The 16,936-nt window shown below is 41.4% G+C and overlaps 1 protein-coding gene across 2 annotated transcripts in view; it reads right to left on the bottom strand.

Annotated features, from left to right (window-relative positions):
- Positions 1-8,105: 8,105 nt before the first annotated feature.
- SLAIN2 (SLAIN motif family member 2) overlaps positions 8,106-16,936 on the bottom strand; it is a 75,585-nt gene continuing 66,754 nt past the window's right edge. For both annotated transcript variants that reach the window (XM_028505750.2, XM_028505749.2), the window contains 2 exons: positions 12,245-12,563; positions 8,106-11,133 (listed from right to left, as the gene is read on the bottom strand). In XM_028505750.2, the coding sequence (XP_028361551.1) occupies positions 11,067-11,133; positions 12,245-12,563 (386 nt within the window). In that variant the 3' untranslated portion in view covers positions 8,106-11,066. The remainder of the gene's footprint in view (positions 11,134-12,244; positions 12,564-16,936) is intronic.

Genomic DNA, 16,936 nt, shown 5'->3' with positions numbered 1-16,936 from the left:
GAGAAGGGAATAAGGAGAAGGCCAGAGGAAGGGAAGGGGGGCCATGAGCACAGGGACATTGGCTTTGAATTTTGAGAGAGAGAAGTGAGAGCGTTCCTGTGAGAGGCGGGAACTTGGAGAGCATGAGGAGAAGTCTGAATTTGCACTAACTCAGGCTGGGTGGTGTGCCGCCTACTAACACATATCAGAGAGGAGGTCTGTAATAGCTCCTCGAGAAATTTTAACAGACTTTCGTTACGTGTCTTTGAGCTGGGACACCAGGGTAAGATGGGCCCCAAGGGAGCCCACGCATGAGTGTTAGCAAGAGAACCCAAGGAACTTGGGCCATGGAAGCAGCTTCCCCGCACATGTCCTGGGAGCCTCTCCTCTTTCATCGCCCCTGCTGGTGGGGTGTTCTGGTAGGAATTTGAGAAGCTCGGGTAACAGTTTTTAAAATATTGAAGTATTTGAAATGCATCTAATCCAATTTTGATGTATCTTTGCACACTTACAGTTCACTTAGAAAAGTTCTTTCCAACATTCAATTTGTCCTGCAAATGTATTGTTTTTAAAGTATTTCCATGGTTCCGAAAAGAAACAGAATGGAAATTAGGTTCTAGGCTCACTATTTTAAAATGCATTTTTAAATGCCTTGACTGGTGTGACTCAGTGGATTGAGTGAGGGCCTGCAAACCAAAGGGTTGCCAGTTCAATTCCAGTCAGGGCACATGCCTGGGTTGCAGGGCTGATCCCCAGTAGGGGGCGTATGAGAGGCAACTACATGTCGATGTTTCTCTCCCTCTCTCTCCCTCCCTTCCATTCTAAAATAAGTAAATAAAACCTTTTAAAAATTAAAGTAAAATGTGTTTTTAAATAATTTTTTTTTATTTTGGAATAGGTTAGACCTACAGAAAAGTTGCAAAGATATTAAGTTCAGAGGTCCCATACACCCTATGCCCAGTTTCCCCTATTGTTAAATCATACATCAGTATATTTGTCAAAGTTAATGAACTGATTAGAGATACATTGTGTTAACTAAAGTCCATACTTCATTCAGATTTCCTTAAGTTTTTGCCTAGTTTCCTTTTTCTGTCCCAGGATCCCACCCAGGAACCACGTTAGATTTGGCCATCATGGTATCCTCATTATATTTTGATAGATCTCATAGTGATTCACTTGTACTGAAAACATTGAATTCAGAGCTGAGGGAGAGTTGAGATTTAAAACTCTCCAAGAAAAAACAAGATCTCCCCCTGGTGTTCAAATAGAAAGTAGCATCTGGCTGCTGTGGCTCAGGGATTGAGTGCAGGCCTGTGAAGAGAACGCTCGCCATTCGATTCCCAGTCAGGGGATTTGCCTGGGTTGAGCACCAGGTCCCCAGTAGGGGGCGTGTGAGAGGCAACGGATTGATGTTTCTCTCCCTTCTTTTCTAAAAATACATACATAAAATCTTTAAAAAAAAATTTCATCCTGACTTTCCAACGCAGTGCTGATGCAGAAGAACAAACCCTCCTCAAAAAGTTTATTTGGGGACTCATAGTTTAACTATCATCAATAGAAAGAGAAGATACAGTCAATTACTAACGCAAACGGCAAACAGCCTCTGCAGCAGCATGTTTTTGAAGAGAGGGAGCCTTGAACTTGGCAGGTGTTCATGTCAAAAGCCCGTGGAGTTGACGCAGGCGCCTCCCCTCTGGGGCCTGGTATAGTGCCCCACTCAATAGGTAATCAAAGCCTGAAGGAGCGGTTTTCTGTGGGTTGACATTCTTTAGATTCATTAATCAGGGTTAATGAATCTAAGAGGCACGTTGTTCATCCTCAAGCCTATTGTTACCTAAACGGCTGTCTACTTCCCAGATCTTGCTGAGCAGCACTTCCCTGCCCCCCCCCCCTCCCCAATTACTGAAAACCAAGTTTCTGCCTATTCACACGTGTGATCATCATGGAAAATCAGAAAGCGTGCCAAAAGAGGCCTGTGAAATAACAATCCCAAAGACAGAAAATCAGACACTAGCCATCTATATAGAAATAGACATAGTTAAGAGCTTAGAGCTTTAATAGGATATTCTTCTATGGAATTTTAATGATTTGGATTGCCTTGGGTCAACAGGAGAAAGAAACCCAGCACATTTGCAGGGACGGCTTCGACACTGGCGTTTGGGCAGTAGGACTGACAACGGGTAGAGAGAGAAACACATCTATTAAACGCAGAATACAGTCGTTGATTTCCTTGATGAGTTTAAACCGTCAAATGGCATTCCTATTGCAACCAGCATCTTCTATTTATGACAGCGTCAGAAAAAGATTTTTGTTAAAAATGACTGAAATTTAAAAAGGTCTTAGGAATTCAGCTGAGTTTTTATTACTTAGAAAATTTATTTATTTGTGGCCGACCCTGTTACTTGCTGGTCCGACATCCACTTGCCCTTTTCTTCCACTAACAGACTTCACTAGGAAGGCAATGCACTCAGCTAAATACGTACGTATCCCCTCTCCCAGTTTCCTTTGCTGGGAGATGCTTTGTAATAGTGTTGGACAATGACATACAAGCAGAAATCTGCTGCGCCTCTGGGAAACTTTTGTTTCTGATGCAAGGTTGCAGCTATCCCTTGCACTGCCTCTTCCCCTTATTTCTGACTTGGGTAAAGAGGTGATGGCTGGATCTGCAGCAGTCAAATAGAACCACGAGGCAACGAGAATGCAGACAAAGTTCAACTCTAAGGATGGAGCATAACGTTAGAAAGAGCCTGGTTCTCTGAAATTATTGTTGAATACTGAACGAACACCATCAATAACCTAATTTGGAGTTCTTGAATATTTACATATGCTTCTGAAAATTTAAGTTCTGTTACCTAAAGCCCAATATATATTGCTCAATTAATATTATTCCTAAATATTTTTATTGTTTATTTTTTAAAGATTTTATTTATTTTTAGACAGAGAGGAAGGGTGAAAGAGGGGAAGAAACATCAATGTGTGGTTGCGTTTCATGCACCCCCAACTGGGGACCTGGCCTGCAACCCAGGCATGTGCCCTGGCTGGAAATTAAACCTGTGACCCTTTCATTCACAGGCCAGTGCTCAATCCACTGAGCCACACCAGCCAGGGCTATTCCTAAATATTTTTAATATAATTAATGTTCCTGAGACCCGGGCACTATGTGAAGCTCCTTGTATGCTTCGTCTCTCTCTTTTTCTAATCCTCACCCGAGGACACACTCAGAGAGGCGAAGGGAGGAAGAGAGGGAGAGAAACATTGATCAGTTACCTAGTACGTGCCCTGACTGGGGACCGAACCCACAACTCAGGTGTGTGCCCCGAGTGGGGATGGAACCTGCACTCCTCGGCCCACGAGATGATTCTACAGCTATCTGAGCCACACCAGCCAAGGCTGTGCTTCGTTTCTTTTACTCTGCACAGCAAATTCACGATGTGGATCTTACAGTCAAGCCCTTCTTGTCAGGGGTAGAGGGAGAGTCTGAAATTTAATTGAATGACACGATAAGGGTTACACAGCTACTAGTGGTGGGAAAAGGTGGACCCAAGATGGTCTTCTCTGTTCTGCCATGTACTCGGATTTCCTACAACAGTGTTGAACACCACCATTTATAATTTTTAAAAATATTTTATTTATTTATTTTTAGGGAGAGAAAGGGAAGGAAGGGAGGAAGAAAGGGAGAGAAACATCAGTGTACAGAAGATACACTGATTGGTTGCTTCTTGCATGTCCCCAGTTGGGGACCTGGCCCACAACCCAGGCCTGTGTCACGGGACTGGGAATTGACCCAGGGCACCATTTATAATTTTCATACACGCATTTTATCTTCAGGATGTAATTTCCTATGTTTGTTTGTTTTTAGTTTAATAGACATTTATTCTTTTAGTTGAACCACCTCTACCCACAAAACAGATGGTTTAAGTTTTTGAGTGGAAAGGAATTTATGTCTGCTACATGTTTTCCTGAAACCATTTAACTGAGCCTTTTAAGACCCCTGAAGAAAATAGGAGAAAAACTGATTCAAGGAAACCAACAGTTAAATTTGGAAACATACTATGTGTTCTTAAATCAGCAAACCCAGAATGGAAACGCGCAATTCCTCTTCTGTATTTACTGCACACTCAAAATCAGCACTGGGAAACAGCAGCCTACTGTACTGGCAAACACAACGAGGTGGTTAGTGTGCTTTGCCAGCAAGGTGGGCACACCTGGAGGCCTGGAGCGGTTGTGGCATGGTAAGGTTTTCTGGTAGTTTGAGCAGGGCTGAGAAAAATAACTGTAGGCCATGATCGAACTAAGCAATGAAGTACTCTTAAATAGAGCTCACCAGTTTCCTCCCCTAAGGTGGCTAGTGGCTTCATGATGTGACCTTGGAGACCAAGTCAATTTTGCTTAGGTTAACCAGGACCTGCTTCATTTGTAGGCAAGCCCTCTTGCCAACAGGACTCCTTGTTCCCTTCTCCTAAAAATGGTGGCATTCTTTTAAACTTTTCTCCTTCAGACGGAGTAGTTATGAAAGAAAGAGATAATCTCCACCTCCACCAACCAACCTGCTGTAGCTTCCAGTAACTACCCCCCCCCCCGCCTTTAGGGGTTTTTTGTTCATAGATTTTCCTGTTTCCCATGGTTTGACTTGTCAGAAGGGCCAGGACAACGGCACTTGTGTAGGCGTCCTCTGCTGGCACAGGGCCAAGGAGGGAAAACGGGGAGCCCACCCCTGTCCCCTCTGTGGGTTTGACTCTCCGCCCCAATCTGCCTGCTTTATTTGTCATTGTCCTTGGGTAGCTACCTTTCGTGTTCTGTCCAAAATATTTAATTGTTGTAAGTGGGAAAGACCTGAGAGCTTACTCCATTTGACTATGTCTGAAGTCCAAAGCTGCATTATTTTTAAGAGCCCCAAACTGGAAACAACCCGACTAACTGTCCCTCAACACGAGAATGGACAAACTGTGGTATATTTATACCACGGCAATGAGAACTATAGCAACATCATTAACATGAGTGAATCTCACATTTTGTTTAGCGTCTGAGAAAAAAAAACCCAGTTTTAGCCTTTAATCAAAATAAAGTAGGCAGCAAAAAAGTGTGTGGTTCCATTTATACAAAGTTCAAGAACGGGCCAGACTACATTATACTGTTAGAAGTCAGGATGGCTGGCTCTGAGAGGGAGGAGGAGTGCTGAGCAGGCGGCATCAGGACAGCATGGCAGAGCTGGGAAGCCTTGCTTCCCCTGCCGGTGGTTCCACGTGCAGTCACTTGGTGCTAGTTCAGGGAGCTGAGCATTCATGGTGTAACCTTTCCTGTGCATACGTTACTAGTCAGTTAAAAATTCTTGAGAAGTCAACTCTTCCTCCTGAGGGCAAATGACAGAATCTTAGCTTAAATCGACCTGTGTACTTAGGGGAATTTATACAGCAGGGTGCTTCGCGGAATTCAAGGATGGGCCTTATAAACAATTCAGCCAAGGGCTCGAATACGATCAGAAACTTCTCCCACTACAAATGTTTCTTCCAGGAAATATGACCGCTGACAAAAAGCAATCGCCTTTTACACGATGTGCACTGAGACACCTGGGGTGTGCGCCCACTGCTTTGTTTGCCCACTTACCAGGGACGGCACCGCTTTCAGGAAAAATGGTCGTTCTCTCCTTCCGTCCATAAGGTTTCCATAAGAGATGCGTGGTTTTAACTGCAGTCACTTGGCCACAGTCGATCAGTCCAGGGATGGCGCCTGACCTTGCGCTGGGGAATCCTATTCCTACAACTTTAGTTCTTGTGACCATAGTTCTGTTTTTGAAGACAGTCGTGGGGTAGGGTGCAGAAAGGTGCATTTTAACAGCATGTCAGGTGATTCTAAAGTTCAAGAACTCCAGACTACCTTGATCCTTTATTTGGTTGTGCCCATTACTTCTTTTTTTAAAAATAACTATTTATTTATATTTAAACAGAGGGGGAGGGAGGAAGAAAGAGAGGGAGATAAAAATCCATGTGCCAGAGAAACGTCGATGGGTTGCCTCTTACATGCCCCCAACTGCAGGCCTGGCCTGCAACCCAGGCATGTGCCCTGATGGGGAATTGAACCAGAGACCTTTTGGTTCATAGTCTGGTGCACAATCCACTGAGCCACACCAGCCAGGGCTGTACCTATTATTTCTTCAAAGGCATTTTGTTTTAAAACTGAAATTGTATTCAGCCGCTACTGTGTCAATTCTGCTTGGTAGATGGTGTGGTGCGGTTCAATAAAATATGTTATACAAGGATCTGGCAAAAATAACGCCCCCTTTTATTACAAAATCATAAGCATGTAATTCTGTAACATCACAGTATCATACTCAAGCACACCAATGACATTTTAGGTGAAATGTTCAAATTAAAACTATAAATTATTACAGCCATACATTACCCTATCAACCACACTCAAACAGGCGTTACTTCTGCCAAACCCTGTATGAAGAACTACAACAATATAGGTTTGGTAAAGTTTTGGAATGAGTGTCTATATGCCTTTCCTGGAACTGATTTTTCAGCAGTAGAATCCATTTATAAATGATGACAGTTGTGACATCAGAGTTAACAAAAAATTACTTTCAACCATGACTATGATGCCCAATTCATTTAAAAAAACAAACAAACCCAAAGACAATCTCCTCAAATTTAAGTGATTGATTAACCATGGAATTAAGTGTGTTTCCTTCATTATAATTTTCTATATTTCTCTCACTTTCTGTAATAAACAATTTCTATAGGAAAAACAATGGTATAAAGATACAAACAATACATATGTTTTTTTTCTTTTAATCAAGGAATATCTGCAATCAGGAATGGAAAATCTGGGTCAAACTTTCAATAGCAATTAACACAGGCCTCTGTTTAAAAGCAAGATATATTTCTAAGGGGAAAATACTTCCTTATCTTAAACAGAAAACTACCCTTCCACTTAATATTCTATAACCATGTTAGGTCAGCACTGAAAAATTTATTTCTAGATTGTAGGATCCCCAGGTGAAATGCAGGATCATTTTCACTTTTATACTTAATATTTTTATTATCACTTTCAAAATCATAGGAAATAATGCTTTACTTTCTTGTTTTTTCTTTTAAAAAAGAAAACACGGAGGTTACCCAGTCAGATAAAGAACTGGTTTGAAATCGGCATTACCGGGCACAGTTTTAACGGAGTTGTGTTATGTAAGGTGCAGGAGTGAAACCTGTGGTTTTCTAAATAGTAATCAGAGGGCCATTTCATTCAGTCTCCTCACACTTATGTTTAGGGTCATTTAAAACACAAACCACATCAGGGGTTGCTAACTTTGGCTTCACCCCCAGGGGAATGCCCTGCTCGGTGCCGCCCCCCCCCCCCCCCCCCCCCCCGTTAGTTTCTCCAGTGCTTCCACTGCTCTTGAACCTCACAGCTGAACTTTGGGACAGCAAATACTTCTCAAGAGTGTCCTATGGGGGGGTTTCCTGTTGCACTGGCCTCTAACAAGTTTAAGTAAACCTCTCATTCATTGATTTGCAAGTATTTTGGCATTTACAGTAATTTTAAATGGTTCTTGAAAGTTTTTAGGTTGACTTGGGAGAAAAACTCAAACATGAAGGCTCTGTCCCTCACTACTGAGACTAACTATACAACATGGAGGCCAGTAAAAACTCCCGAGAGGAATGTGGGGAACTAATTAAACAGTGTACAATTCCTGATTTTTTCCCACTCATCCATGAGAGGAAAGATGCACATGATCAACTAAATAAATATCCATGCTGCTCTGAAAATGTATTCATTTTCTCTGCTGGAAACTCTTACAAAATCGGCACTTTACTTGTTTCACATATGCTATCTTTTTCTAACTCAACATCAATTTACAGCCGGTGAAATAGTTCCAGGAACATACCAATTTTGAGTAAACTATAAATTTAGTCCAAATAATCCACATATGCAATAACCAGGGCAGAGGAAATATAACACGATACATTCCAACTTCATAAAGACCAAATATGATTTGGGTTTGTGTGTTTAAAAAATCAACTAAGAAATTCATTAAGACCAGTAGGCAACTGGTGACAAGTGGCAGGGACGGTAGGGGGAATCTCACCATATCCAGAAATTAATAAAACACTTGAAAAACATATAAATTTAATAATAAACCTTATGGTCAGGCTGTTTATTAAGGAGGCAACCACACATACAAGTTCGGCTGTAGAAATGTTTGCCGATCAAACTTCATGTGACCTAAAAGGACCATGCGTAATGTCAAAAACGGATGCCTGTACAGTCGATAGAAAGTTAATTTAAACATACACAGTCTACTCATTCTAGAGTTATACAAACATCTGGGGACACATGTATCTAATTTCCTTTCAAAAAAACTTCTTTTATAAAAGTGATGTATTGAGATAATAATTTTAAAAAGTATCTGACAATTATGAATGGTCCCAGTTTTACAAAATGTGATTTCCAGGGAATGAAAACTGAAAAAAGTCAACTCTTCAGAGAGTGTTTTATATTACAAACAAGTTTTGTAGAAAAATGATCCAGCAAATGCTTGAGTTAAGAATATTTATATTTTTTTCCAATTTTTACACTTTTATTAACACACAAAAAAATAACATTCAAACACTGAGAAAATTAAATAACTTTGGAAGCAGAGCTCGTATCTTTCTGCTTACATATAAGTGACAATTCTGGGCTGTTGGCACAAAAAAATAATCAACATTCATAAAACCCTCACTACTATGTATCAAACATAAGTTAAAATCATAGGCACTAGTTTATCAAATCCACATTTCTCCTGTACGACTAACCACAGTGAATCCTTGGATTTTCCCAAATAGAAAAATTGGCAATACACAAAGGCTTTCTAGTAAAAAAACAATTTTTCTTTTTAGGAAACTAAAAGCCAATAGTCTGTGGTAGTACAACAGCAGGTAAAATAATACTTTACCCAACTCAGATCAAAATACATTTTTAACGAGTGATGAAATATTTTAATTAAAAAAAATAGACATTTTTTTTCTGATGCAGCCTTTTAAAAACAAAGTTAAATAACCTGAATATTCCTTTTGAAACTGATAATCTAACTTAAAAATGTAATGGGTGTTTCATAATAGAGTTAAATTCATCTTAATTATTAGATTGCAGCATATATATATATTTCTCTTTTTGCAATGTTGCACTGAAGACTGAGACCTATTTTGTTTTGCGTTAATGTGGTTTTAAAGAGACAGTGGCTAGTTCTTTCTTTCACTTAGATTTGTACATGGGATACCCCCTCACACACCCAAAGCAGATGTTTTCTTGATCTCTGAAAAGCAACATATTTTAGTTCATCATCACGTGGAATTCTGGTGCCATCATTTCCTGAACCACCCCCATCACCCTCAAATGCAGGGATGAAATCTGTTCCCTGCATCACACAGGGAAATGCATTAGCACTGGCAGTTGGGCTGCATGACTCCCTGCTGGTCAGGCTCATAAAGACTCCCTCGGTGTCCCTCACGGCAGGACGGGGGTCTTGGTTTTCAAAGTTTTATCATTCTCTCAATGCGTCAACCTCAATGCTCTCCTGAATATCAAGCTTCCCATTTCTCAATTTCTTTTGCCAACTTACAGAATGTCTTTGACTAACAGGAAATAAACTTATGTTCAAATCTCTAAAATCCTCTAGGTGATTTGATTGCCAGTATTTTAGAACTATTCAAATTAAATATTTAAAAAATGGCCTCTCATTGTGAAAAAACGAGAGACCTGCTGTAGAGGACCTTTCAGTCTGGTAATAGTCTAAGAAAAAAGAAAACCCAACAACAACAAAAGAAGTGACTCCCAGGTACACATACAGGCCATTACAGAGCGAGTATTTAGGGTTAGTCACATGTAGTCACATGTACTGGGTTTCATTTGTTACCAAAAATGCAAAAACCGATGTAAGGCAGAATCAAAGTCAAAAGGGACAGTATTTTCAAAAGGTGTTTCATACAGTCACTCAGTTTACAGTGGATCCGATTGGGCAGGACTCGGCAGGCCGCGCCCCTACCACGACGCAGACTGCCGTGTCACTCGACGGCAACAGTACAAGTGTCATTACCAGAGAGTCTGTGAGTTAAGTGCATAGAAGTTCCCCTCTCTCACTGTATGGTTGTGTTCCAGGTTGTAAGCACTGAGGTGGTGTTATTTGTATCAAGAATAAAGACACATACTACTTGCTCTTTCCCATCATGGAAACATGCCAATAAAAGCAAGATCTCTCAGTTCTGTAACAGATAACAGCATGTGGAGAAGTTGGCTTCAATAGCAAAGGCCACCTTTCCTGAGCCAGGAACTACAAAGGTTAGAAAGATTGTACGACTGACACTAAGCCCTTCTGGCAATCGAAACAAACGCACGGAATCTGATGTGTCAATGCGACACGGCGGACGCACGCCATGGCCCTGTCTGATGGGGCTGACGTGTGAGCTACCGCCGAAACTTAGGAGTGAGCAAAATGATATTTTTTCCGTAATGAATCTGCAAAAATAAGGTACGGAACTCCCCCAAATTTAGATATAATTTTTAAAATCTCCAGCCCCTATCCTCCTTCATCTCAGTCTAGTTTCCTGGAGTACCAGCAAAATACTAGTGGGACATTTTAGATAATTAATCAGAATATTAGTTCTCATTAGCACAGATATTTATTGATACCATGTATACAGTAAATTAGGTTGAACGTGAAGTTTTGGATAGCTTGAACTCACCATTTTCTTGTGCACAAAGGTACTCTCTCATTCATAAATGGGCATTTTGTCTTTGGCATCCACTAGGTTTTTTTGCCCAGATATTGGCCTCTGTCAAATATTTAAAAATCAACTTAGTTTCTGTTCAACAAAACTAAAAGTGATTCTATGGAGAGTGATTGTATGATTACCAAACACATCTGATGTTAAATGTCATTAAAGTGCTGATTGATCGTCTCTGTCAGTTTGTGCTAATTAAGACAGAGAGGGACGGGATTTTATAAATCCCAAGAGTCTCGTGTGAACAGTCTGCATATAAAAGTTGTTGGTTAGCCTGGTGAAGGGTACCCATGAAGCTGTGGACCTCTGCATCCTTCTCTTTGCTGGTCAGTAACAGCCATCTTTCCAACTGTCGTCTTTCATGCTACCATAGGTTTTAGGAGCTGGCAAGGATCTGAAACAAAGCAATGCGATACAGTGATTTGCAGGGGCTTCGATCGAACATCACTGCACTGTGCCCCACGCAGGGTCATTACTCTGCAGGGCACCAAAGCCAGTGAAGGCCGCCCCAGGGGGCCGCCGAGACCAGCGCCGTAAGCGCAACCACCCACACTCGGCATCTCCACAGGTTCCCGTCCTGCTCCGCATCAGGCGCCCTCACTAACCTCTTTCTGTTAGCACAGCCAGTACAGTACAAGACTGCCTCGTCCTTTCCAACCACATGGATTACCAACCGTATTTACCTCACTACATTTCAATATTCTTCTCTGAAAACAGGAGTAACAACAGTTCCTACACTTTTAATGTTACTGCAAAAATTAAGATATACACGATACTTAGCGGAGTGCATGAGAAAAAGCTATTGTGCTCTACTATTGAATTCAGAAATGTTAATATATTTACATTAGAATAAAAAAGTATGGGCAGTTTAAATGCTCATGGGATGAACACATTTTTTACACGCAAATAGTGAACATTTAATTTTGACATGTAAATTTACTGATGTGGTAACCACATTCTTGAAAGGTAGAGAGAGATTACAGGTGCATAGTTACCCACCTGGGTGGGCTCAGAATTACCTGAAGATTAAACAAACCAAATCAGCATAACCACAGATTTTGGTCTTCATACTAGACCAACTCTTTGCCAGTGAATTTTAGGCCTATATGTTTACATAAATTCCACAGAAGATTCTGATTCGTGGCAAGGTTTGAGAATCACCCTCCTGGATTATACTCAGCTTTGGCAGCTAGAAATTTTATCTTAAATCTCACTCTAGGTTCTAATATGCCTTTAGTACTGTAGGAGGTCTCTGAGGTGCTTAATAATGTCAGATATCTAGGCAAATTTAATCTGAATCAAAGTGATGTAATACCCTAAATGTCCCAAGCAAGGTTTTCTTTTAAAACAATAATAAAAAAAATCTTCTGGTCAAATTGCACTAAGACTCCAGTGAGAACCCATTAGGACTCTCTAGGTTCACTATCAAATGCAGAGACGAGTGTGATACCAGCCCCCCCCTTGCCTACGCTCAGGAACGCTGAAACAGAGCTTTCACCACTCACCTGCGAACAGGCTGTGCAAGTTTGCTGCGAGGCACTGGTATACCCCCCGCAGAAGGGGCACTGGGTCTGGGCAAGCCACTTCTCATCACGGTTGTCCCTGCAGGTCTGGTTAGAGTAGCGCTGTTGACATTGCTGGGAGGATTCGCCGGGACTGTGTTCGGAACCACAGGAGGCCCAGGTGACGAGGTGGTTTGTGTGAGTTGTGTTGTTTCTTGGCTACCAGGAGAACCAGAGCCGTGGTTACTAAATGCTTTCACTGGTTGCCGGAGAGCCAAAGGAGATGGTGCTGCAGGGGAGCGGAATTTGCCTGGAGAAGGTACTGCAGAACGGCAAAGAAAAATCAGTGTCTTCAGTGGAAACCAAGTGTAAGCGAAACCACTGCTTTATGTAACACTTGGTAACTGCGCTTCGGAACACCTGTGTTCACGAAAACTCATTCTATCGAAATGCAAGGAATACAGAATATTTTTGGGCTAATAAAAGAAAAAGATGATTGGTAAGCCCCAAATAATCAAGTCCTTCCTCAAAAAGGTTGACTACCAGAGAGCTGACTAGAATTTAAGATACACTTTCCCCTTAAAGGAACATTCATGTAAACATGTATCAAGTACCTGGTAGGTGTGTCTCCAAGTCCTGTATCACCTACAATGTCAATTAAAAATTAGAAACTAACCATTATTAAGAACAAAAAACCCCAAATTACTTCTATTGTTGTGTTTCACCAAGTAGGGAAGTTATAAATCAATCTACTGGCATATCAGGAGGCATATGAAGTCACATGAAAAAAATGCTGTATTTCTCTGAAATGGCAAATCTATTGAGTGTTGAGAACACTTCTATATTAAAATACAGATATATGAAAGAATAAAATGTACAATTTACATTAATTTTTAAGCCAAAATAAGTTCAAATAAATTTTATTACTGTGTCGGTTCCTTAGCATCATAAGTTTAGATATAGCAAACACATTCATCCTTCCCTGTTTATTCTGTTTGGATAAGGGATCTCGGAAAGGATATCAGTTTTAGTTTCTTCAAATGCCCGTGGATGGCTACCCATAATGTAACCTGCTTTACCTAACCAAAAACTGCATTTGTGTGTATGTGTGTGTGTGTGTGTGGGTAGGGTGGGGGGGTTCAGAGAAAGTGGGAGGAAGGAGAGAGAAACGGATCGCGGGAAACCACCCTGTTTGCTCTCAGCCTCCATTAGTTTGGGGAGGGTGTGGGTGAAGGGAAAGCTTGGGCCAACAAAACTCTGTCCTTCTCACTTCTAGTCATCCAAGGGATACAAAGAACAGCAAGGTCTACCAGAGTAGAGAGCAGGAGAAGAAAGAAGGATGAGTCCGGCCACCACTGTTATCTGGTGACTGAGAGGGATAAGCCTGAGCCTCAAAACTCCAAAACAGGGGGAGTTCACCTCCTGCCATCCTTTCAATAAGGGTTTTTGTCCAGCGCCTCCTTCCTTCTTAGGTGACCCCCTGCTCTCTGTCCGATTAGAGCTCCAGGTGCCGGCATCTCTGTATTTAAGATACACTAGGCACCAGTACTTACCGTGTTCAATTATCTCTACTTAGCTCCCAAAACTCTGAGGCCATGATTCTCAAATTTGACTTTACATCAGAATCCTGAGGGACTTTAAAAAAAAATTATGGAAGCCCAGGTACCGCCCCCAGGGAATCTAACCGAGAATGGAACTTAAATATTAATTTTAAAGCCATCACAGAAGCTTTCTGCCATGAAGGTAGAACTGCGAAGGGGCTTAACCCCCTGTTGTGAAGTCCTGTAACACTGGACAGAACACAGAAAACAGCCTTCAGATACCGGAGCACAGGCAGTACAGGGCTGTAATCCCTGGGAGAAGGAAGCTGTATGTGGTGTGTGCCCGGTATACCCTGTTTTATTGTGGGGGGGTGGGGCGGGGTGGGGACTCTGGAAACATGTTTTGGACTGTAGAGCAAGGAGAAGGATCCGAGCAGATCCGTTATCTTCCTGAGCTGAGAAGGCAACAACTGGGATTTGACGGGCAGGGTACTTGAGAGGAGGGAACTTCAGAAGACCACCGCCACTCAGCTTAGGGGTCTGCCCGACGCTCTGGCTGAATGCTGTGCACGCACCGAGTGAAGCCCCAAGGGACTGGGCGAAGACAGACTGGAGCACTGGAAACGCGGCTTTCCAAAGCTCACAGAGGCCTAGGAAACGTGAGTTTCAGCCCGTCAGGGAATCCTTGCTGAACATCCAGGAAAATCAAGAGGCACCCCAAAATAAATAAGTTAGCCACAGAGTAAAGCTACTCTAAAGCCACTTTAACAAAACTTAAAAGCAAACCTTTAAAGCATGGGTTAGCAAATTACCAGCTGTGGGGGAGTCAACTGCTTTTGTAAATGAAGTTTTACTAGAACGTGGCAGCACCTGTGTGTTAATACACATCGCCTATGGCCGCTTTCCAGGTACAAGAGAACAGCTGGGCAGTTATGATAGAAACCAGATAGCCCACAATCCTAAAATACTTCCCCTCTGGCCCTTTAAGAAAATGTTCGCTGATCCCTGCAATAGAGGATCAAACTGATCCATAAATAACTGCTGGCCAAAACAAAGTCCAACACTATTTGAAAGAAGATAAAAATCCAGCACGGATCATGAAACTTCATAATGTCCACCATTCAATAAAAAATTAGTAGCAATATAAAGAAATAGAAAAATGATAACCAAACCAGGATAACAATTAGTCAATAGAAACAGACCAAAAAGTTACAGGATGACTAAATTAGTAGGCAAGGACTTTAAGAGAACTAATCCACATATGCTTGAAGATACAGAGAAAAATATAAACATAATGAGGTGAGAAATAAAATTTTTTAAAGATACAGAGTTTTTAAAGATGAAAAATTTACAATATATCCAAAATGTTTAGTTCTCTGGATGGGAATTAGTAGTTCAGATATTGGAGAACAGGCACCTGAAGACACAACAGTAAGAATTATCCAAACTAAAGCACATAGAGAACAAATAGTCAACAATAAAAGGATAAAGCCTCAGTGACCTACAGGTCAGTATCACACAGTTTAACAGAGAGAGGGAGGGTATGAACAGGACAGAAAAGATCTGAAGAAAGAATTTTCTTCCAAATTTGATGAAAACTATAAAGTCACATAATCCAAGTAGTTAAAAAAAACTACCCAGTCAGGGCAAAAATCAGGGAATACTACACCAAGGAATACCATGATTAAATTTCTGAAACAGAACAATGAGTATAAAAATATTAAAACTTTTTTCTTAAAAAAAAAACAAAAACCATCATATCCTGTTACAGAGTTTTCTCTGGGAGAAACCGGAAGACGTCCACTCGGCCCAAGTGCTCCTGAACTGCTCATTTCATGATCCTCACAGAAAGATTCTTTTTTTATCTCATATAATCCATCTTCCCCTTTCTATAGGTGACTACACAAATGTTTTCTCAATTCCATTCTCTCCAGTTCGCCTTTGCCTCCCTTGCCAGACCCATCTCTACCCAGGTTTCTTCACCATCTTCTAGAGACGCACGGGACAGCCGAGGCTCTTAGTCTCCCTCTCCTCCAGGCAGCACCTAAGGGCGGCGCCTGGACCTGCTCCTTCCAGTCCCAGCTCCAGAAGAGCCATCTTCAGCCCTAGCTTTTACCATAATTGGGAGTCTTTCAACCAGGATTTCGTTTTGGTGGGGGCGTAGGTTTCAGATAGTAAAGTTCAGCAGAGGACCATCAGTTCCAAAGAGTAAGTAGCAACAGTCTGGGGATTTGGAGACAGATGGAAACGAGGTTTGATTAAGAGATGTGGTACTCCATAGAGAATGACAAGCTGGTAGATGAACTACGACCGAGGAGTCCCAGGCCTCCTTCTGATGATGACTGGTGTAAAGTGCAAGGCCAAATTAGCCAGACTATATTGATGACACTGAGAGTGTTTCATTTCTACATGAGAGACTTGTAAGTATTAGAATGTATCCATAATGTTTTGAATATCTTACTCAAATCTTATCTTAAAAATAAACTTTCTAAAAAGCATCTTTCCCTCTGGAAAAACTTCTGACCATCATTTTAACTGTTAACAGTTGTGCCAGAGCCCTGACCAGAGTAGCCAGTTGGTTAGGTGTTGTCCCGCAAACTGAAAGGTCGCCAGTTCAATCCCTACTCAGGACAGACACCTGGGTAGCCAGGGAGTTCCTGGCTGCGGTGTGTGCGAGGGGCAACCAATCAACGTTTCTCTCACACATCGATGTTTCTCTCCCTGTCCCTCTCCCTCCCTTCCCCCTCTCTACCAATGAATGAATGAATGAATGAAATCTTAAAAAAATAGTTATGCCAGGGAAATGGTTATCTATTGGAATTCTCTTTAAAAATGTGAATCTGACTTTTTCCTACTTGGGAAAATGGGAATAGATGTATTTTTCCCACTAAGTATAATTTAAAACTTTGGGCATTATGTATAGAATAGACATAGGGCGGCTGTGAAAGGTAGAGAGAAAAAATACCACCAGTGTCAGTTGTAAGACATTAGTTTGACAACTTAGATGAAATAAACCAATTCATCAAAACACAGAAACTACAACTCATCTGACGTGTAATAGATAGTTGAATCACCAAATAATTAAGAAGATTGCTTTTGTAATTCAAAAATCTTCCAAAAAAGAAACTTCTGGGTCAGGTGGTTTCACTGGGAA

This window comes from Phyllostomus discolor, chromosome 1, assembly GCF_004126475.2.
Source record: "Phyllostomus discolor isolate MPI-MPIP mPhyDis1 chromosome 1, mPhyDis1.pri.v3, whole genome shotgun sequence".
Lineage (NCBI taxonomy): Eukaryota > Metazoa > Chordata > Mammalia > Chiroptera > Phyllostomidae > Phyllostomus > Phyllostomus discolor.
This window is presented reverse-complemented; position numbering and strand designations above follow the sequence as displayed.